Raw genomic sequence first — 14753 nt, 5'->3', positions numbered from 1 at the left:
GGTAGGTGGCACAATAGACAAGTGCATCGATGAACTGAATTCATCGCGGTCCGAGAATTTTGCCACTAGATCGGGGCCGCTTCCAATCAGAAGTGCACGATTTCCAATCAGAATCGAACAATTCTGATTGGGAATGGCCCCGCTCTAGTGTCAAAATTCTCAGACCACGATGAATTCAGTTCATCGATGCACTCGTCTATAGTGGGTGGTCACAGCAGTCTTATATTCATTGCCCAAAAGCGATAAATGAGATTGAACTTGAACTTGTAGATGAAAACCGAACTCTTATCAACCAATCCCGCGGAGTTTTATCCGTTTTGCTTCCATGTAGAATGTAGAATATAGCGAGGAATATAGCTATCTATCTATACACAAGGAACAAACGGTAACCCACCGTCAAACCAACTGAAGTACTAGATTGTGTCGGAGCGTGTTAGTATGTATTCCAACCATATTTCGGCGCATGCGTCATATTTGTCATTTCTCGTGGTAAAACAGCTGATGGGAGATGCCGGTAATTTATCAGCGGATACAATTCGCTACAATTGCACACCAACTGTAGGTAATGACGTTGATTGTTGTTGCTCGGCAGTATAGTGAAAAATAAGGAACAAATCACTCATCGAAACCTGTGGTGACGGTAAGAGAATAAAATCCAGTAAACATACATTTTTCACCTTCGGAAAAACACAAAAACTGTCATTATTTTTTTTTGTTTTTCGACGGATTTTGATGAAAATTTCACAACTTCCCGAAAAACTCCCTCTACTCTAAAATTCCGGGGACAAGCGTACCTGGTCCACATGATTCCGGAGCCATTCAGGATTTCCTTGGGGTACCTAAAATGGCCACAACGTATACCTCAAGATCCCGTCGAGTTGAAAGAATGCTCTGTATGGAAAATTTATTCAGCAGGCTCAGAACCTTCTGGCAAGGACAACCTTGGTTCAAAATTCTTCCGCTAGATGGCACCAGTGTCAGAAGTGTTCAAACCTCTATAACTTAAAATCCTGATGAGATAGAATGATGCCGCTTCGCCAAAGTTGTTCAGTGAGCAATGAACTATCTGACAATTTAGTCAACCCAATTAATAATTCACAAACTAGCAAGTCACAAACAAGAAAGCTTGCTGAATTGTTGCTCAATAATGGTAATGATAGCTGAACTAAAATTATGCTCTACACATTACTGTTTAAATGATTTTTCAATTGAGAAAATAGTCAATGTTCGACTTTCATCATCGGTATCAACAATGATAAATTAAAACACTTTTCAAAAGTTTAACAAGAAATTTATTCGACAAACATTGATTCCTTAACAAAAGAGTTTAACAAAACATTTGTCTGCATCTTATTAAGCTGATGTATCGATAAGCGTATGCTCCTGAACAATGTGCTTTTCACTTGTCAAATAAACGCCTTCAGCCCATAGTTTGACTAGGAACTTTTTTCGGATTATGGGATAAATCATGGCTAAACCCACAAACCCATTTAAATGGGTTTGTGCTAAAACCGTTTAGACAACCAAGCTATTAAAGAAACGAAATTTTAAACGAATCACATAAAATAAAACAGAATAGAATTATGTAGTTGAACATTGAGTGCCAATAGACGTTATCAACGTAAAAATGAGGCATTTATTTATTTTTATTAGTCTGTAACAAGATATCTTGTACCTTAATTAATTCCGCAGCAGTTCGATTGTACGAGACGCTTGGATCGATGCATTTGACATTTTAGTGCTGTCTGTTTACTGAATAATGTTCCCACAGTCACTTAGATAACCAAACAGCATTCAGAAATTGACACATTTCAAGTATCCGTAAACATCCTTATACAGGGTGTATACTATGTTTTCATACAGTTTAAAAATGTGGTAAAAAAATAAAAATGCAAGATTTTCTTTTCTGAGTCTATTTTTATTGAAACCATGTTTATTGAGAATCTTTAAGACATATTTGCTGGGAGCACCCTGCCTTTGTGCTTTACCACGAGCTTGAGACGTTTCTAAAAAGAATCGCACGCGGCACGCACCTGATCCATCGGCATCTCGTCCCAGATCTTGGAAATGAGCTTCTTAAATTGGTCCATAGTGCTCACTCGATGTTCACTCTGCTTGGCCAGCATGTACGACCATACATAAAAGTCCAGGGGATTAGGGTCCGGGGAACTGGGAGGCCACAAAGTCTTATCGAGAAAATCGGTCAAATTCTCCCGACACCATGCTTGGACGATATTTGCCGTGTGGGCCGGTGCGCCGTCCTGTTGAAAGACGTAATGGTCGTTCCCGTAGAGGCCCCGAAGACCCGGGGCCACAACCTTCTCCAGAACCTCGGTCTTATAATACGCGGCGTTGATTTTCACGTTTTTCTCGATAAACACCAGTGGGAGCTTCCCACGCCTGGATACGGCCCCCCAAACCATCACAGAAGCGGCGCTCTGGAACCGTGGGATGTTTATCTGGGACGGAGGGATGCTGGCCAGCGTCGGCGCCCACAGTCGATCATTTTGGGCATTGTGTGGCTGTTGCAAGACAAAAAGTTTCTCGTCAGAAAACACAAACTCCTGACCTGCGTGCCGCGAAAGTATCAGTTTGCTTCTGTCCAGCCTCTTTTTCGTTGTAGCCTCCGTTAGCCCGTGAACCTTGCGTTTCTTGTAAGGCTTGTATCCCAGGTCCTTCGTCATGATGTTGTGAGCAGTCCTGATCGACACATTCAGGTCAGCAGCAGTCTTCCTGATCGAGCGGTTCATATTTCTACGAATCCGCTCCCTCACCACCTTGATGGCTGCTGGCGTTCTCGCCGAACGCGGCCGCCCGGATTTCACACGGTACTTGGTCGAGCCCGTCTCCCGGTACCGACGGATGGTGTAATAGATGAAATCCCGCTTCACCCCGTGTGATTTCAACCGACGGAATATGTCGCCGGGTCGCTCACCTCTCGCAAACAACTTTACTACGACGTCGCGGTACTCCTTCATCGTGCGCGGTAAATAAACAACAAATGAGAGCAAGTCGACACCGTGCGCGTTGGATAGCCTGTATATGAGGCTAAAGCTGACACCAATACCAATACACAGAATGCACATGGAGCGCAGCTACACAACGATGAAAAGTTGTATGAAAACATAGTATACACCCTGTACACTATTTATTGAACATTATATCAAGATTCCATGACAAAAACATGAATAAAAAAATTGCTTAGCGGATCTTCGACTGAGCATGAGTAAATTACCTGAACAGATGCTGAGAATGCACCATGTCCAAGACCATACCGTACCACATATTGTCATACCTTTTTAAAGATCGATATTTAATAATAAAAATAAAAACATATTCATATCGCAATTCGTTCGTCTGGAAACAATATCTTCAATAAGGACCAACACTTTTTGGCCGCATTCGATACAAGTTTTCTCACCGTGCGATAAAAATACTGACAGCGAAATCAGAATGGAAAACACGTGTTTTGGGCTGAACAGCTGTTGAAGTATAAGGCGTTGTTCAGTTGATTACCACGTGCTGTGCTAATTGACCACTGCTGAATACAAGTTCAGGAGTGATCATTATTGAGTCATGGGAAGATTATGTTTTGCTTTGGGTGCTGCATCTCACCATCTCTAGGATGGTGCAGATAGAAATGCACGCGGTTGGCAATCGACAGGTCTCGAGTTTTTATCCGGATATAGGTAATTTTATATGTAATTCTTATTTCATAATAGGTGTTCTCAACATGAGAGCAAATAATTGCTCGTGAGAGTTCAACATTTTTGCATTTTTTTTTAAATTTTCAGTCATTTTTGCCAAAGCTTAATAACAACTTTCTTGTACATTTGTTAAACGCTTTAAGCAACAAAAAAAAAAAATTGGTGCACAACATGATGCTTTATAACTTCTCCAAATTTGTGTGACCAAAACCCGAACACAGGTTGTACGTGAAAATAATTCAAATGTTATTCAAAATCATGCTAAATTAATTCGTCAAAATGGTGCCTGTTAAATAAGTGATTGTTAGTTGGGTATGGCTCGTGTATAATCCACTAGGTGGTGCCTAGTGTCAAAAAAGCTCAAGCTAGAAGTGTGCCGTTTTCAGCAAAGTTTTTCGGCAACCTAAACACCAACCAACCAACGCGTTACAACGGACCAGATGTTCGCCATCCGTCAGGTGTTGCAGAAATGCCACGAATACAACGTGCCCACACATCATTTGTTCATCGATTTCAAAACGACAACACGAAGTAAGGGGGCGTCCATAAATGACGTAGCTTTTTTAAGCGATTTTCAATAACGCCTCCCCCTTCGTAGCATTCCGTTACAAATTTGGATACCCCCCTATAAATGACGTAGCTTGTTGAACAACCCCCCCCCCACCTTAACAAAATTTTCATGTCAAAAAGTAAGTATCGAAAAAACTAGTTCTGATTTCAATTTTAACTTGTATGTTTAACGATTATTGCTGTTGGGAATCGACTGTAATCTTGACTCTATAGATTAACGGCTACGCAGTCTTAGGCTTCAAAAAAACGAGTTTTATTATTCACCCGACGTTTCGACACGGGGATAGTGTCTTCCTCGTTAATATTTATTTTCCCCCTGAGGAAGACACTATCCCCGTGTCGAAACGACGGGTGAATAATAAAACTCGTTTTTTGAACCCTAAGACTGCGTAGCCGTTAATCTATAGATTTAACGACTATTATGAAAAAAAAAAAACAATAGCTAGAAAACATTGCCGACTGTGGAGCGGTCTGGTGTGATGGTTAAGGCACATGACTATCACGCTGAGGACCTGGAATCGAATCCCACTCCCGACAAACTCGCAAAATGTGAGTTCTTCCTTCGGAAGGAAAGTAAAGCGTGGGTCCTGAGATGAAAAAGGGCAAAAATTTCGTTAATACAGAAAAAAAAACATTTCCGACTGCCAGTTTCAGATCGCCAACATCAAGACCATAGGTGCAATCATAGGAGAATATCACCAAAGCTAATGACTCAATAAAACCACCCATCGTACTGCTTCATGCCAAATAACAGTAAGTAGATGCTCTCAATACAGTTCAATACCATATTAACCTAGGAGCTCCTTCGAACATATTAGTTTGCTCACTTATAAATCTATTAAGAATATAAATTTGGTTTCATTTGAATAAAATTCACCACGACATTTAAAGGACCCTGAAGGAGTTTCTTCTAAAATCTTTCAGCAGTTCATTCTGGAATTTCTCAGGGAGTTTCTTTCAGGATTCCCATTTTTGAGAATTCCTCCCTTTTTAATTCCTCCAGAACTTCCCTTTTGGGATTTCTCCAAGAATTTCCATTGGGATTCCATTTGAGATTTCCTCCTTTTGTATTCCTTCAGGGGTTCTTCCAGAGATCCCTCCAAGAACTCTTTCCGGAGTTCTTCGATTCCACTAAAAGTTCCTTCTGGGATTTCTCCGGGAGTTTTATTTTCTAAGGTTTTTCTTAAAGTTTATCCATGGTTTCCTTCGGGAGTTCTTTCAAGGTTTTCTTCTCCTCCGTTTCACCAGCAGATTCTTCGGACATCTCTTCAGGAATTTCAAACGGAATTATTTTTGAGATTCTATCAGAACTTTTTTCTGGGTTTCCTGAATAAGTCCCTTTCGGGATTCCTTCAGGAGTTTCTTCAAGAATTCACTCTGATATTAATTCCGAGATCTCTGTAGGAAACCCCTTCGGCATTCTTTCGAAACCCCTGCAGGAGTTGCTTCTGGGATTCCTCCAGGAGTTATTTTTCGGATTCCTTCAGGAATTCCTTCCTAGATTCTTCTGGGATTTATCCAGGATTTTTCCCCAGGACACCTCCAGGAACTTTTTCCGGCATCCCCCCATTCACTCCTTTTGGAATTCTTTCAGGATTTTCTTTCTAAGGTTTCACCAGGAGTGCTATCTGGATATCTTCCAGGATTCCCCAAAATGTTCGGGATTCCTTCGGAAACTTCTTCCGGGATTCCTTCAATAATTTCTTCCGTGATTTGTTTAGAAATTTAACCACGCGTTCGTTCTGAGACTCTACAAATAGCTCCTTCTGAGATTCTTCCAGGAGTTTATTCAAGATTTCTTTGGAAGCTCCATCTAGAATTGCTCCGGGAACTCTTGATTTCCTTTCAAGATTCCTCCTGGAGTTTCTTCTGAAATTCTTCAGGAAGTTCCTTGATGGATTCCTTTTGAGATTCCTCCAAATCCTTTAGGGATGTTTTCAGAAGCTTTTTCTGGGTTTCCAAGTAGGAATTCCTGTGAAAATGTTATCCTTCTCCTATTGGGGAAACCTATAAAGAACACCATGAGAAATTTCTTACAAAGCTGCTAGAGAAGCTCCTCAAGAAATGTATGGATAAATACTCCAATGAAGATATGTAGAAACTACAGTGTATCAAACAATTGTCCGTACAGCAATTTTTTTGTCAAAATAATTATTCATTCAAATGTTTATATCTTTTTTATACGTCAATCAAAAACGCTGAAATTTCGACCAATCATGAATCATATATTAATGCTCCATTGGTGAAATTTTGAGCGAGATCGAATGAAAATTAAAGAACTTTTAGTAAAACTTATAAGATTTTTGAACACATTTATATCTCAATATGTTCTCGATGAAATTTCTTCAATTTTTTTTTGTGTTACAGATTAAACCTAAGGCTTTCATATGCAGCTACGTTTGATGTTTAATATTCACTACAAAAAATATGAAAAATGTGCTCATGTAGTTGACGATATATATAAAATTATCATATTTTGCACATATAGTCTGCCAAACGCTTTCCACCAATAAAAGTGCATTAACTGAACGAAAATTGCATAGGACCTACTCTCCATATGTAGTTTAGTAGGTCCTGTATAAAAATATTACATTAAGAGAGTTTAAAAAAGTTGAAAACACTTGGCACTTTTATTGATCAAAATATTATAAATTTCCAAAAAATCTCTGAACATATACAGATTTTTCATATTTTTTGTAGTGAATATAAAACCCCGAACGAAGCTGCATATGAAAGCCTTAGGTATAAGCTGTAACACAAAAAAGATGGAAAAAGGTTCATCGAGAACATATTGAGATATAATGTTTAGGAAATGTGTTCGAAAATCTTACAAGTTTTAGGGTAACTCTCGCTGAGACCGTCCCACTATTTACACGATGTCTTCAAAAATGTTTAAGGGGGCGATTTTCTGAAAGTCCTCCCAAAAAAAGTAAGGAAAATGCATTTGGTTAATCAAATTGGTGGACCCCCCGTTAGTTAGAGCCACAAGCATTTTGGTGAACCCCTCGATTTTGGTCAATTGTTGGCTCATTTAAACCGTTACAACTCGAAAGTTTCGCCAGAAACTACTTTAAAACTATAGGTTGTTGGAAAGTGAAAAGATAGAGGTACTCTTTGCAGTTATAAAAAGTTTAGTCGGCCATATTGATTTCGGCCGCCATCTTGAATTTATGTACCAAAACTGTTTTTTCACCATGTTGGCAACCACCGATTTTAAAAATTTTTGCGTCAATCGAAAGCGAGGACATATTTACACAACATATCAAAAATTTAGAGATGTATCTTTTTCCTATCAAAAGTTATCTGCACTTTTGTGAATCATGCCACTTTTGCGCACTGGGCCAGGTGCCGATTGTTTACATAAATGCAGCGTTATTTCACAGTGTTTACGAACATTTATTCTCAATCTGAATCCCCTTATGAAAAGTTGAAAGTTTCAGCTTTTCAAAACACCAAAAAAGTTTAAAAAGCAATGCCCGCATAGTTGAGAAACAGATAAAAATGAGAACGATCCTCTGATTTGCCCTAATTTTGCTGCAGGTGCGTTTGTGTATACAAGCAGGCGCCAACTTTGATGCTGTTGCGTGTCATTGCCGGTGCGCATGGAAATGTACGGAGAAAACGTGTCATGATTTACAAAAGTGCAGATAACTTTTGATAGGAAAAAGATACATCTCTAAATTTTCCGATATGTTGTGTAAAAATGTCCCAGCTTTCGATTGACGCAAGAAATTTGAAAATCGGTGGTTGCCAACATGGTGAAAAAAATGTTTTGGTACATAAATTCAAGATGGCGGCCGAAATCAATATGGCCGACTAAACTTTTTATAACTGCAAAGAGTACCTCTATCTTTTCACTTTCCAACAACCTATAGTTTTAAAGTAGTTTCTGGCGAAACTTTCGAGTTATAACGGTTTAAATGAGCAAACAATTGACCAAAATCGAGGGGTTCACCAAAATGCTTGTGGCTCTAACTAACGGGGGGGTCCACCAATTTGATTAACCAAATGCATTTTCCTTACTTTTTTGGGGAGGACTTTCAGAAAATCGCCACCTTAAACATTTTTGAAGACATGGTGTAAATAGTGGGACGGTCTCAGCGAGAGTTACCCTTAACTAAAAATTCTATAACTTTCAGAAAACTAATTCGATTTCGCTCAAAATTTTACCAATGGAGACTCAATATATGGATTATAATTGGTCAAAATTTTAGCGTTTTTGATTGACGTATAAAAAAGTTATGAACGTTTGAATGAAAAATTATTTTGACCAAAAAATTGCTGTACGGACAATTGTTTGATACACTGTATATAAGGCACTCCTGGAATAATGCCATAATGCCAAAAACTTTTTTCCTTTGCAGCCTTAGCAGCGGGCATTGCCCTATAGCAAGCAGCAAACTAATGATCGTTGAAAGCATTTGAGCGAAATTTATTTTCATACACATTATTCTTTCATTATTCATTATTCTTTACGCAGGACTTTAAAACCATTTTCTCAGATACAGTTGTTGCGTTCGATAGCTGCACGTCTTATAAAAGGAAGCCGGCATTTATGTCCTTTATTTGGTATAAACATTAATGTGATGGAAAAAACAGATCATGCAATATATACATTTTTTTTATTTACTGGATAATGATACTTAAAGCAAGTAAAATTTTTATTAAGCTTAGTAGAAAGCTACGTAGCATATCATGAAACCCCCCTATCGTCACACTTCGTCACAAAATCACAGACACCCCCCTCCCTTCCCAAAAGCTACGTCATTTACGGACGACCCCTACCACGAAGTTAACTATCTACAAGAAGCTGATTAGACCGGTTGTCTTCTAAGACTGCTGAGAGAACCAACCATCGTCCACACCGCGAAAATCGGGAGGCTACGGTGGGCGGGTCACGTCATCAGGATGTCGGATAGCAACCCGATTAAAATGGTTCTCGAGAGTCATCCGACCGGTACAAAAAGACGTGGAGCGCAGCGAGCTAGGTGGGTCGACCACGTGGAGGACTATCTGCGGACCCTACGCAGAGTGCGGAACTGGAGACAAACAGCCATGGACCGAGTGGAATGGAGGCAGCTACTATGTACAGCAGAGGTCACCCTGGCCTTAGCCTGATCGGTAAGGTAAGGTAAGTAAGCCTTTACATGCATTCAATTCACGACCATGTTCCTAATCAACAACTATTCTGCACAAGCAATAGTAGTAGTAATTAACATAAAATCATAAAATGTGTTTGTTAAGAATAGGATTAATTTTGAATCACCCTAATTGTAAATTCGCTCTCACTTCTTTTCGCACAACAATAAGCCTCTCTGATCATCTCTCCATCCGATAGGGGAGCGAAAGCTCTTTCGTATCCCCAATTGTGCTCTGTGCGCTTCTGTGCGTATTGTATAATTAGTATAGAATAGCCAGGCCTGCCACTCTCTAAAATAAAAACTCTCATTTTTGAGTAACACCCATGCCGCACAGGGACTGTGTTGGAAACACACATTTTTTAAAATTGCTCGTACGATCACATTTTTGCAAAATATCAATATTTTTCGGTATTTGAAGGTGGTTTATAAGCCCAGTGAGTTTGCCATGTCGAAATTATTGCAAAATACATGCTCATGTGAGCGTACGAGCAATTTAAAAAAAATGTGTGTTTCCAACACAGTCATGTGCGGCATGGATGTTTACTAAAAATGTGCAGGTCGAACACATTTTTGAGCGTAGCCGTTTTTGCGTGCAGTTCTATGTAGACCGCCGACCAACCAAGATCATTCGGATCTCTTCGCAAATAAATCATACCCTTCAAATTCCGATACCGAGCCAATCGAGTTTCATTTCGCATACAGTGTTGTTATATAGGAGATGTAGCAAAAACATGTTCATCACCACTGGTTGCATTTTCCATACGAGTGATAAAAGCATTTGGTGTTGTGGTGATTGATGTTTGCTTCCACTGAAGTATTTGTGCAGCTGATACAATGCTTAGCGTGAATGAGTTTTAAAATGACTGATGCATCTAAAACTAAGTTGACAAACATAAATTTCAATGTATACACAGTTTTCTAAACTGTCTGTTGACTTTCACAAGCTATCTGGCAAAATGTTCACCGTTGATAAGTTACGCTTGTTGAGGCGCCGTACTTGCTGCTAATCATATGCAACGATTTCCACCATCATCCGTCGCCGTTTTGAAAGGACAACAACGATGACGCCAACGACAACCTTCACCATCGTTCAGTCGGTGACAAACTGATGGTCCACTCGGCTGAAGTAAAACTTCTCTCATCTCAACCCCTACCCTATTTGACGGCAGAGCCGAGGGAAAACCGGACGACAAACTAGAATCGGCGCAAAAACACCTCGCAAACACTTTTTGCCGAGTGGGAAAATTCAGAGTTTACTGGCAATCAAGTTATAAAGTATAACAAGTTTCTTATCCAACGTTTAGCCGAAGAGATCCTTGGTCTTCCTTGGCGTCGTCGGTGAAGAATGTTTGTCACGTTGCAGTGGCCTTCATCTTTTACTTAAACGATCGTTAGTTTTTTTGGCAGGTTTTGCACAGGTTTTGCACATTCCTAAGAAGAATCCTATTACTGTTTAAGAATATGCCTGAAGTGTCACTATTAGAAATTTTAGAGTTATTTATTTCAGGTACAGGTTCCCTTCTGTACTACCGATCAGAAGAAGAAAATAATACGGTCATACCAAGCTATGTTATTGATACTCCAACATGTTCAATTGGTAGTGATATGAGGTAAGATATCAAAAATAGGAAAGCCATAACAAACCCCATTATTTCAATACCAAATTTATAACAAACTTGTTCTTCACAACTAAGAGAAGTTATTTACTTACTTAAAATCATCAAAGACGTAACACTTTCCTCCATGAATAGTCACAGACAAAAGACCAAAGTTCAACTATCATTTCCCACAGAATAACCTATTTTCGCCGTATTTCTTTCTTCCTGGGTTTCCATTACCTCGCCGCTTTGTCAACTCGAGCTGACGAAGCAATCGCCAGGAAAATAAACTTAAGAACGTTTGTCTTATTCTGATTTAGGATCCTGGCTGGGGAGGAGCAGCCAGTTTTCCTTTGCCACTGTTGCTGGCTGTTAATTTGAGAGTCATGCGATACGATACCATTCCGTGACTGGTCCACGCGGGTAGCATTAGAAGAAGAAGAAGACGAAAGCAAAAGCTGGCCCCAAAGCTGTTTTTCCGCACACACCGAAAGCCATTCGCTTTAATTATCTAAGAGCTTGTGGCGGGTGGGTGGTGGTTCTGCAGCAGCCGAAAACGCGACAAAACACCACCCATCCGCCCTTGCATTCTTCACCGGGGGTGGAGAGGAGACTCATTCATTTACGGTACGGTTAGACAATCACTCTTGGCGCAGGAACGAGGGAGACGTGTTGGTCGCCGAGCAGTGGTTCCTAACTACTCTAAAGTGAATCTCAACAATAGGGTTGGTATGAAGCAGGTTGAGAATTACTGCATTCGAGAAACAGCACCTAGGATCAGAAGTTGTTCTTGCGTGAGCACGTCACCAGCGTGGCTGGAAATTGTTGTGATGAATCGAAGCAAAAACAAAAGTACAAACATCTCTGGGACGTCTAGGCTGCCCTACCCTACACTACCCAGCTAGCAAGATGTTTTTCGCTTTCAGTTGCAACCAGTGAAGTAGCCTTAATTGAAAACGTGATGCGCTTTACTTTCTTAATCTGTTCTTTTTTGTCTGAGTGGTCTTCTCCATCGGCTGGAAGTAAGTTTTAAATTGGGGGATTAGACGAACCGATTAAGATTAAACGGTGAAATTATCCAATAAAACTGATTGTAGACGTCCAGACATGAGCTTTCAACGCCAGAGCCGGTCCCACTAAACCACAAATTACAATCGACTGATGGATTGCTACCAGCAAAGAGCTACCCCTTGAACGAAGATACATAGTGGTGAAGTGAAGAAGATGCTTCAATCACTTTATGAGAGCATCCAACTCAAGCCATTTGTCTGTCCTCATAGAAGTCCTGACCGTAAGACGCTTAAACGCTTTGTAATTAATACTATGGGTTAAACGAGGCGTCTTCTACTTCATCTTTTCGGCTTTACGTCCCAAACTGTATGGAAGTTGCTTATCATTGCATTGAAAACAAACACAAACACCTGAAACCTGAGAAGTCAACAAAGATTCCTCAACGACACCCCCGGCATTGTCTTGCTGAACGGCTGTATGTTTACCGCATCGGCTATAAAGGGCCCAACGGGAACACGATAGGTGGGTCCAAGTAAACTAAACGTTTCAGTTTGTGTGAGGGATACCCATTCATCTCCGTTTGAGTTACGACCAAACGATGATGGTCCATGTCAGCAGAAAATTTGCGAAGAGTTTTGCAATTAGAGAAGTTATTACTTGTCTGTAACTAAGTTTGGCTGACCACACCAGACCGATCATTTATTGAAATTGTTTGTCAGAGAAAATAGTTAAGCTTATAGATGATACCTTTATTTATATAACTAGCAATTAACTGTTACTCTATTAGAACATTGATGTGACAATATTCCACGATCCTGTGATTGCACATGGCGGTTTCAACATAGGGTAAGTGTACCAATTATGGCTATAGTACCAATTTTTCGCCATAATTGATTTTCACCCTTTAACGATGTAAATCAACAAGAAAAATTTTATGGACAACAGATCACGTTCACAAAAGATGGTCGCACTCATTTAAATTCCACATTTTGCTCAAATCATGGTAGAAATAAATCATTTTCCTTAAAATTTCGGCTTCTTTGCACCCTTTTTCGCCATAGTGTTCCAGTTATGGCTAACCCCATAAGGAATGCATGCAAATAGTGCGAAAAGGAACCGAAGTTAAAAAATGTAACCATAACTGGTACAGGGTTCCTATCATTGGCACACGCTGTAATAAATACTAAAAGTAGTTTTGGCTCCGTTTCAATATTTTTCCTGTGAAGTATGAACACTAAGCTGTCTTTTAACTTATTGATGATATTCGTTGGTCTTCTCGTTATTTTGATATAAATAGCTATCCTTAGGTAGTGCCATAATTGGTACACGCACCCTACGACCATTACAGACAGACAGACAGACAGACAGACAGACAGACAGACAGACAGACAGACAGACAGCAGAGCAAGGCGAACTGTTACAAGGAGCTATGTCAGGAAGCCGACGCTAACCCCTGGGGAAATGCCTACCGCATCATAATGGCAAAGCTGAAGGGCTCAATGACGCCAGTCGAAATGTGCCCAGACAAACTGAAGGGTATCGTGGAGGGTTTGTTTCCAAAACACGATACAACAACGTGGCCACCGCCGTACAGCGAGGGCGATGCGGAATTTGACGTAAACCGACTGGTCTCCAACGACGAGCTCGTTGCCGTGGCGAAAGCATTGAAGGTGAAGAAGGCTCCCGGTCCGGATGGAATCCCCAACGTGGCGTTGAAAGCAGCGATCCTGGAGTATCCCGATATGTTCAGGTCAGTGTTGCAGAAATGCCTGGAGGAAGGCATCTTTCCGGATATATGGAAGGTCCAAAAACTAGTGCTGCTGCCAAAACCAGGAAAGCAGCCGGGAGATCCAGCATCGTACAGGCCGATCTGTCTGTTGGATACGCTCGGAAAACTCCTGGAGAGGATTATCCTTAACAGGCTGACCGAGTATACCGAAAGTGTTAGAGGGCTGTCCACGAAGCAGTTCGGCTTCCGCAAGGGAAAATCGACGGTTGACGCAATTCGGACCGTCGTTGAGATGGCGGAAAGGGCATCCTTACAAAAGCGGAGAGGAGATCACTACTGCGCCGTGGTAACGATAGACGTTAAAAACGCGTTTAACAGCGCCAGTTGGGAAGCTATCGCCGTAGCCCTGCATAATATGCGGGTCCCCGACTATCTGTGTAGGATTATAAGGAACTACTTCCAGAATAGAGTCCTTGTGTACGAAACCAACGTAGGGCAGAGGTCGTTTAGAGTGACAGCAGGTGTTCCACAAGGGTCAATACTTGGCCCTACGCTCTGGAACGCAATGTACAACGGTGTGTTAACACTGAAGCTTCCGGCAGGTGTCATTATCGTGGGGTTCGCAGACGATGTTGTCTTAGCGGTATCTGGCGAATCAATCGATAAAGTCGAAGTGCTGGTAACGGAGGAAATCGACACAGTCGAAAGATGGATGAATGGAGTGAAGCTGCAGATAGCCCATCACAAGACAGAAGTGCTCGTAGTCAGTAACCGCAAAGCAGTGCAAAGGTTGGAGATCACGATCGGAGAGGAGATAATTTCATCGCAGCGCGCTTTGAAGCACCTGGGCGTGATGGTCGACGACCGCTTAAACTTTAACGCGCACGTTGACTACGCCTGCGAAAAGGCGGCGAAGGCGGTTAACACAGTAGCGAGGATTATGCCAAACGCGGGCGGTCCACGAAGCAGTAGGAGGCGTCTCTTGGCAAATGTTGCA

At 41.0% G+C, this 14753-nt stretch overlaps 1 protein-coding gene across 1 annotated transcript; it reads right to left on the bottom strand.

The window, feature by feature from the left end:
- Nucleotides 1–2006: 2006 nt before the first annotated feature.
- On the bottom strand, nt 2007–2978 carry LOC134288269 (uncharacterized). The gene has a single exon (XM_062852588.1). The coding sequence runs from the start codon at nt 2976–2978 to the stop codon at nt 2007–2009; it is 972 nt and encodes a 323-aa protein (XP_062708572.1).
- Between the last annotated feature and the right edge of the window lie 11775 nt (nt 2979–14753).

This window comes from Aedes albopictus, chromosome 1, assembly GCF_035046485.1.
Source record: "Aedes albopictus strain Foshan chromosome 1, AalbF5, whole genome shotgun sequence".
NCBI classification, from domain to species: domain Eukaryota; kingdom Metazoa; phylum Arthropoda; class Insecta; order Diptera; family Culicidae; genus Aedes; species Aedes albopictus.
The sequence above is the reverse complement of the archived record's forward strand: the minus strand, read 5'-3'. Positions and strand labels throughout refer to the sequence as shown.